General features: G+C 43.2%; 1 protein-coding gene across 1 annotated transcript; it reads left to right on the top strand.

The window, feature by feature from the left end:
* The first annotated feature begins 356 nt into the window (after nt 1-356).
* LOC121550920 (protein Tob2) lies at nt 357-9,079 on the top strand. The gene is made up of 2 exons (XM_041863369.2): nt 357-560; nt 3,947-9,079. Exon 2 carries the CDS (start codon nt 4,223-4,225, stop codon nt 5,438-5,440), a length of 1,218 nt encoding a protein of 405 aa, XP_041719303.1. The 5' UTR covers nt 357-560; nt 3,947-4,222; the 3' UTR covers nt 5,441-9,079.
* Nucleotides 9,080-9,332: the final 253 nt, after the last annotated feature.

The raw sequence follows: 9,332 nt of genomic DNA, 5'->3' as shown, positions 1-9,332 counted from the left end.
TCCGTTCGCCAACTGAACTAGGATGTCGCTTTCTGGTTTTGCAGAACGATGGACGTGATTGTGTGGGTCATAGGTGGGGAAAAATAAAGAAAATGCATTTGATTATTTACCACCATTGTTCAATAATATCTACCAGCATTTGCAATCCTCAATAACCCGTAGCCTATTTAATATGATTTACTTATTTTTGAAACTATAGGCTTATTACTGAGGGTCGACTATTCTCTCCTTGGTGTGTATGAGTTTATTTGATAATATACATTACAGTAGTATCAAGAAAGTAGTCCCTATTCAGACCAACGTCACAGAACAGGGGGTGTTGGCGAATTGGTCCTGTATAAATGCGCAAGGTTGTCAAACAGTAAAGTTTTCTCCGGCAGTTTTAGTCAACCTGTCGGTTGTGGAAATGGAAAACCTCTGAAGAACATACAGTTCAAGACCCATTTAACACACGACATTATATCTGCCTCTAAACAACTACTTTGAAAAGCCACATCACCTTCAAATTCAATGTAAAATACGGGAATTAAAAGCGCCTGAACTGAACACAAGCTGCATTAGTAAGTATACACAGCGTCTGCATATAAACATGTATGGCATTGACATACATTTTTATATATCAGCCATAACGGTACATTTGGCTAGATTGTGGATCCTCATGATTTAATCTAAGAGGCTTTAGGACTCTCCGAAGATGCCCTGCCTTTTGAGAAACGGAATCTGTAATTGGTTCTGTCATCCATTTTAGTTGTTTTTTTAGACGGAAAACCCATCAAACTCGTATCTGAGAGTGAAGTTGTATTTATTCTTCTCATATACAGCTAATAATTTCTTCCTGTTTTCGGGCAGGACCTATTTATTCTTGAGCTGTTGTAGTCCTGCTCATCAGTCGATATAATGACATGAGACTACAACATTTACCACTTTATTAGTCTCCTTATAATTTATTTACAGTGCCAATTTGTAAGGGATTCCAGTTTGTTAGAATAAGAGTATCATATGTGTCCTTATTGCATAAAGGTGGAATTGCCATCATGGAGATAAGTAATTATTGGACCTTTGGGATAGGCTTCACCACGGCACTTCAAAACCATATAGGCTACTCTGTCTTCACATTGCACATCACTCTATTGCTTTACTGTAGCCTATTGTTTTGCTTGAGTTAACGAAGTTCGCCTACATATTCACACCCCTTATCATCAACATCCGTGGTTGCTACTTTTTCTCTTTTTAAAATGATTTATTATTAGGCTACCTGCCTATACATCAATTAAGGAAATGTGTTCTGTTACTATATGCAAGTATAGTATTCACTTGAATAAGCTAGCTACATTGTAACAATGAGTGGACAGAGGTGTGCTTTATTGTGGTGATGATGATGCACTGTAAACAATATGTCAATAACTATTTAATCAGATTAGGCCATGTAACCTACTGTTGGATTGTGTAGTCTACTTAGTAGTAGGTCACAACCATAATAAACAAACATGTTCATGGTTGAATAATGTTACATTAACTAATACAGTATATGCACTATAGGTCAATTGTCAAAATTAACAACTAGGATCCATTTTGATCCATGACAGGTTTTACTGTGTACTGTACATAAAGTCCCAGCTGCATTTGGCATGAAAGAACAGCTTTGTAGGGATGACATTGAATGACATTGGATATTGGAAATGACTATGGTGGTTAATTATTTTCGAAGATATACTGTGAACTTTATTATCATTGGTTTACATTTAGTCAAAGGTAAGAGTCAACAGTCTGGTGTTGCCACCTAATGTTAGTGAACATCTTTGGAGGTTTGTTTATCTTCCAAACATCTCCTATTGAACAGTTTCACACTTCTCCAAATGAGTTTCTTCATAGATTTAACACAAGTGAAACACTGTCTTAAATAACAAGCCAAATCAGATTGTGTCTTGTTCTTGCCCTCCTGTAGCTCAGTTGGTAGAGCATGGCGCTTGCAACGCCAGGGTTGTGGGTTCGATTCCCACGGGGGGCCAGTATGAAAAAAAATAAGTATGCACTCACTAACTGTAAGTCGCTCTGGATAAGAGCGTCTGCTTAATGACAAAAAATGTAAAATCTATGCAATGTTCTGCCTGCAAACAGATCAATAATGATATTTTCTTGGTCAACCTAATCTGATTCACAATATAGCATTCATCGTCCTTGATGCATACATTATACCCATGTTCTTGTAGATGTCAAGAAAGTATACAGTTGTTAAATTTAGCTTGCTGGGTAATCCTGGCTGCTGAAACCCTCCTTGTGCTGGTTGTGACTGAGTGCAATGTTTATGATACGTAGGTGGACTATGTATTGCACTCGTTGTGATGATGTTAATAGTGTTGCATAGTGGGAAATGGTGTCCTTCATGCACTGTAGCCAATACATGCCTACATGTGAACTGTACACCCACAGCCTCCTCTTGCACCTACACTGTTTGATTTGGAACTTTCTCTAATTGTGTAATCCTGAGTAGTTGAGCATCTGGCAGAAGTGACAGCTGAGGGATTGCAGATTATCATGGATTTCTGCCTCGATCACTGCATCTGTTAAACCCCCTCCACGTTGGCTGGCTAACCCATTAACTCTCTCACTATCCCTTCTGTTGAACCTAAACTCAGCAAAAAAAGAAACGTCCCTTTTTCAGGACCCTGTCTTTCAAAGATAATTGGTAAAAAATCAAAATAACTTCACAGATCATCATCGACTCTGAAAAACACCAAAAGAAAGATGCCCAGGGTCCCTGCTCCTCTGCGTGAATGTGCCTTAGGCATGCTGCAAGGAGGCATGAGGACTGCAGATGTGGCCAGGGCAATAAATTGCAATGTCCATACTGTGAGACGCCTAAGACACCGCTACAGGGAGACAGGACAGACAGCTGATCGTCCTCGCAGTGGCAGACCACGTGTAACAACACCTGCACAGGATCGGTACATCCGAACATCACACCTGCGGGACAGGTACAGGATGGCAACAACAACTGCCCGAGTTACACCAGGAACGCACAATCCCTCCATCAGTGCTCAGACTGTCCGCAATAGGCTGAGAGAGGCTGGACTGAGGGCTTGTAGGCCTGTTGTAAGGCAGGTCCTCACCAGACATCACCGGCAACAACGTCGCCTATGGGCACAAACCCACCGTCGCTGGACCAGTCAGGACTGGCAAAAAGTGCTCTTCACTGACGAGTCGCGGTTTTGTCTCACCAGGGGTGATGGGCGGATTCGCGTTTATCGTCGAAGGAATGAGCGTTACACCAAGGCCTGTACTCTGGAGCGGGATCGATTTGGAGGTGGAGGGTCCGTCATGGTCTGGGGCGGTGTGTCACAGCATCATCGGACTGAGCTTGTTGTCATTGCAGGCAATCTCAACGCTGTGCGTTACAGGGAAGACATCCTCCTCCCTCATGTGGTACCCTTCCTGCAGGCTCATTCTGACATGACCCTCCAGCATGACAATGCCACCAGCCATACTGCTCGTTCTGTGCGTGATTTCCTGCAAGACAGGAATGTCAGTGTTCTGCCATGGCCAGCAAAGAGCCCGGATCTCAGTCCCATTGAGCACGTCTGGGACCTGTTGGATCAGAGGGTGAGGGCTAGGGCCATTCCCCCCAGAAATGTCTGGGAACTTGCAGGTGCCTTGGTGGAAGAGTGGGGTAACATCTCACAGCAAGAACTGGCTAAATCTGGTGCAGTCCATGAGGAGGAGATGCACTGCACTACTTAATGCAGCTGTTAGTCACATGTCTGTGAAACTTGTTCAGGTTATGTCTCCGTTGTTGAATCTTGTTATGTTCATACAAATATTTACACATGTTAAGTTTGCAGAAAATAAACACAGTTGACAGTGCGAGGACGTTTCTTTTTTTGCTGTGTTTATTTGGTCTGCCTTTTACCTCCCTAGGACTAACCCCATGTTTTTATTTTTCCCCCAGTTGGACTCCTCATCACGTTACCTGTCAAGTCTTGTTACCTGGCAACTGAAAACAACTGGTTGGACTCGTTTTTGGCCTCCTGGCCACCAAGTCTGTCCATGTTGACCACACAGGAAAGGGTTTAAAGATTCTGCCGGACTTCAATTTACCTGCATTACATGTAGTGGAGAAAAAACATCAGATTTCTACAGGCCAGAGATAACTGTTCCAGTATTGGCTCATCTTGGACTTGATTTGAATACTTGGCTATCAGGACTGCATTGGCCAAGTACAGTCATGCACCTAGAGATAAAGGTAGCTCTCAATTTCATTGTGTCCTACCTGTACAACAAACTGCCCCGTCGTCGTGCTGACCTCTTCGGGGAGGAGTTGGAGCGGATACTGGTATCACGCTATGAGGGCCACTGGTACCCTGAAGCTCCTCTGCGGGGCTCTGCCTTCCGCTGCCTGCACCTGGGGGCCCCCAGGGACCCGGTGGTGGAGCTAGCAGCCAGGAGAAGCGGACTGGACACAGAGGAAGTGCGCGCCAATGTCCCCCCAGAGCTGAGTGTGTGGATCGACCCCTATGAGGTGTCCTACCAAATTGGGGAGAAGGGAGCTGTTAAGGTGCTGTACTTGGAGGATCCACCTGGCTTAGGTGGGGAAGGAGAAATGGTGGAAGTAGTAAGTGGAGTGAGTAAAGGCGACATGGAGGTAGAGGAGGCAAAGAGCTTAGGGTTCAACCCTGAGGCCCAGGTGTTTGTTCCAATTGGAGGCCAGATATCTCCAGTTCTCCTTCCTTCCCTCTCCAGCTCACCCACTCCTCTCTCGGCCTCATCTTGCCCAGTGCTTTTCAGCTATCCCAGCTCCAGCACACCCACGAACCCAACGGCCCACTCCTCTAACACATCCACACCTTCCCCTCCAAGTGGGGGACTCCCTTACCTCCCCTCTCAGCAGACAACGGCCGCCTTGCCCAGCACCCGTCCACCACTGCAGCCCATCACCTTCACCACGGCCAGTTTCGCTGCCACTAAATTTGGCTCCACCAAGATGAAGAAGTGTGGCGGTTCCGGATCGGCTGGCGGCTCAGGTGTAGGCGTGCCCCCGCCACAGAGGATGCTCTCCCGTTCCCCCACTAACATCTCTCCCCCAGGGCTGCTGAAACACAAGCCCCTCTCGGTCTCCCTGCACTCCCTGGGGGGTCAGATCCCCAGCCAGCTCTCCCCCAATGCCAAAGAGTTTGTTTACCAAGCATCCCCAGGGCCCCTCTACTTTGACAACGATGCTCCGCCCATGCTACCACACGTGAGCCCCTTCCAGCACCCTCACCCCGCCCACTCCCACCCCTCCTTTGACCCATTCTCTAGCCCCCCACCTGGTCCAGCTGTTGGCATCATTGCTGGTAGCGGTGGGATCTCTTACATGGAGAAGCCCTCATTTGTGGAGGGTATAGGGGGGTATAACCTGCAATATCCCAGCCAGGCCTTCCAGCCTGTGGTGCTGGCCAACTAAGCCTTTATGATGAGTATTGCTGTTGCAGCAGTAGAGCAGTAATGCTCAAGTATTTTTTTCGAAAATTGTTCTTAGTGATACTACAGCGTAGAATGAGTTTTATTACTACTACAACCTCCACTATATATTTCAATATATCATTGTTACTGTTCAGATTTTGTTTTGAGGATTTTGATTTCAGTTTCTCTCTAACCAGAGGAGTAACCAGCCTCCTATTGCACAGACATTTTTTTAATTGAATGTTCAACTGAGTAAAATGCCCTTCAGCTTTGGTCTATTGACAGCAGTATGTTTAGTTATTTTGCACTTCACTGTCATGCTGTGAAAAAGGACTTATGTCCTGTAAGATTGCTTTTGAAAGCTTAGTGCTTTGCAATCTGCTCGGCCTTAGTTGCCACAAATGAACAGTTGGGTTTGTGCTGTTTTGGTGAGGTCTTATTCATGCTAACAAGTGTTAAATGTGCTCTTCTGTGGCTTATGGTCATCGTGAATATAGTTGGCCTGTTACTAGAGCGTTGAAACATATCACACACCATGTCGGAATCTGTTTGGCGTGAGGAATTAGTATTTGCCATTCATCAGCGCTGAAATGTGTTCATGGAACATGCTAAGAAAGGGAGCCTGTGTGTAGTGTCTTGGGAATAGGGAGGGTTGAATGTGCAGGGTATGAGGAAATGTATCTGTCATGACAGGAAGAATTACTGCCAGGGAGGTCAGCAAACCTTGGTGAACGTGAGAGGCAAGTTGATCTTTGTCTTCGTTATATCCAATGTACTAATCTCCCAAACACACACACTCATGCACACTCCCACACAGACACACACACACACGGGCACATAGAATCTGTCAGCAGTGTGTGAAGGTGAACGGGCGTTGTTGGAAGGGGATGGGATGCAGTTAAGCAATGGGGATTGTGATAAATGGCTTAGCGTGACTTTGACTATGAAGGAGAGGTCTTACTCTGCAGGGAAAGGAGGAGAACTGGGAGGGAGTAAGGAGAGGAAAAAGGGATGGCAAGGCAGGGGCATCGATGACGTTTTACCACCTTTTGGCATCTTGGGTGCAATGGCTTTAGACTGACACTTTAAAACCCGGAGCACGTTTCTGTAGAGCTTCAGTGGCATTGCAGCCAATGGCTCATGCTAGCTCCCCTGCTCTTTAATCCCTTCATTATCTGTTCCAGTTGCTGCTGCAGTGGGAGACCAGAATCATATAATGAAAGCTGTTTTCCTTTTCAATTTCCAGGACTATGAATGTTACCTAAACCTGTGTTTTTGTCACTTTATGATGCCATGTCAGATCATTCTCATATTGATGGTGTTGATACCCTGGCTCCATCTAGGTAATAGAGGGGGCTGGTATGTCACCAGGGTTCAGGCAGCCCCCTAACCTCACCTTTCCTTTTGAGACATACAGCACTTTATATTATTGGGCTATAGATGCCATGTGATCCCCCCAGTCATGTTAGGAGCTAAACGTTCATTTTCTTTGTCTTTCTGATATTGGCCCATTTATGTTACAGCTGCATCTGCTAAGAAATGTTGGTTCTGTCACGATGAGATTTGTATTTGGATAAAATGGGAAGGGGAACGTATCCCTAGCCATCATCTGAATGTTTTCTAGATTGTGCCCATAAACATCTGTGTATAAACTAACCTAAGGACCCTTGACTTGTGCTCAAACTGGTAATTGCTGTGTGACAGTCGGTCATATGCATGTATGCAGTCATTAAAATTTTCTTTTTCTTTGCTTCCAGGGGTTGGGAGGGGAGGGTCAGATCTCTTTTATAAATGTAATGGTTGTGAGGGAAGGGTGCATTTTTACATTTGTAATTTATTTTACATTTTCTATATTTTTCCTGTGTTTTTCAAAAGTAATTAAGTACATTTGTAAAGGTAAGAGATAGAGATATATATATATATTATAACAATATCAGTATGTATATATTTCTTATGTTCAGGTTTCCTTTGTTTAGTTATGTGCTGAAGTTATTTTACAAAAAATAACTATAAATATATATGCAAGTTGGGACTAAAAATAAAGATGTATAAAATGAAGTATTGAATGTGTATTGTACCTTGTACAGAATCTGTCCAATAAAAGACGGGTAAATGTAATTTGTTAAATTGGGTTTTTGAAGACTCAGATTAATGTTTACAATGGGTGGATAGAGGTAGAAAGTCTGACAGCATCATTCTCAGTCTGTGTGTTTCTAAGGGCAGTCTGATAACTTGTATGATTCCTGTTCCTTCATATTTCGTACACTTAAACCAAAAATCTCTACATTTAAACCAAATCCCCTTAGTAGTGCTAATATCGTACTAATTTTGTCCCTTATTCATTCATATTCCATCTACATATTTTCCAGTGCCATAAATCTTTGCTTTACACCACCTATACCACTAACCTTATTTGTGTGCCTGAACAGTCCCACTGTGACTGAAATGGCTGCCAATTTCATTCTCACACAAAGACGGAGGGAAAGCAGAAAACCTGTTCCTGCAGTCTAATCCTTGATGAGTATTCACCTCACATCCATTTGTGGTAACGTTCCCCTGCTCCCGCTACTATAGCCATAACTAGACTGTCTTTACTCACACAGACACTGACCCTGGTCCAGTGCAATGTGTAACTAACGCCATATTCTAGACCACAATTGAGGGGGGGGTGGGTCTTGGCCCTTTTCAACCACAAATATTCCAATACATTTCTTCAATAAGTCAACAGTGCTTCAAGCAGTTTTAGGAGGAGGATAGTCATTGAATGTGCTGTGATTATGATCAGTGACTGGTCAATTCTGGTGGTGGACAGCCTAGAGATGGATATAGCTATTTTTTTGTTTTATTTCTTCTTGTTGATTCAGTGAGATTTTTTGGTTTCCAAAATCACTACAAGCATCCCAAAGTGCTGCCGCCCCCATTGCTTAAACATTGGTCAGATTAGTCTTGGTAATCGGATGTGTGCTGTGTTTTAATTCCCTAGGCCTGCAAAGCGGGTCTGGAGGTTTGTGAGTGGTGGCTTGGAGGCCATGTTGCGGTCACTGACCGCCTGCCAATGTGAAGGCCAGGCGACTGTGACGTTTGAGGGATGGGGGGCTGCTCTACTTGGAAGTTCTGATGGATTATAGGAGGACTAAATATTGTTTCACAACATTGGCTTTTTGGTCACTGGGTGGACAGTGTTTGTTGCGGTATAGTGGTTGGCCGTTGGTTTACGTCTTGCGTTTTAAAAATGAGTAACAGATTACACTATCTCCTCCGTTATTTTATTTTTTATCCACACTAAAAGCAGGCTGCTCTACCACCAGGATTTAATAAAAGTATTTTGCTTATCCATCTACGTGTATTTTATTTAGCATTTCGGAATATTTTGTTGTAAGATTTTAACTTTTAAGACTAAATGCTATAATTGAAAAAGTGAGAAATATTAATATAGTGCTTTCTTTTTTGCCTGTATTTTGTTATAATTTTCCTATGTTGTATCTGATCTGTACAGCCTGTAGATGTATATGAACCTTTCACTACTGAAATGCAATGACCTGTTTTCTGTGTTCCCCCATGGGAATGGGGACTTACTACTGCAGTTTCTTATTGTATCAGATACTTTTTTAAGTTTGTAATAAAACAATGGCAAAAATAAGCATGGAAAATAATCAAATTCTCTTGTCATTTTTGTCTGTATTTCATAGCATTGCAATATGTTCTAATATTGATGTAAACAAATTGAAGTCTAATTAATAATTCAACCCAGATATGAAAATCTCAAATAGCTCATTTCACAAACTCTTCTACTTAGACCATATAATAATATTACCTAATTTCATCACCTCGAAATATGGCCAGTACATTATTTAGACTGTGTTAGTATATCTGTCAGACTCCCTGTTGTGACT

This window comes from Coregonus clupeaformis, chromosome 35 (assembly GCF_020615455.1).
Source record: "Coregonus clupeaformis isolate EN_2021a chromosome 35, ASM2061545v1, whole genome shotgun sequence".
Taxonomy (NCBI): domain Eukaryota; kingdom Metazoa; phylum Chordata; class Actinopteri; order Salmoniformes; family Salmonidae; genus Coregonus; species Coregonus clupeaformis.
Note: the sequence above shows the minus strand (reverse complement) of the source record. Positions and strands in the feature narration are given on the sequence as shown.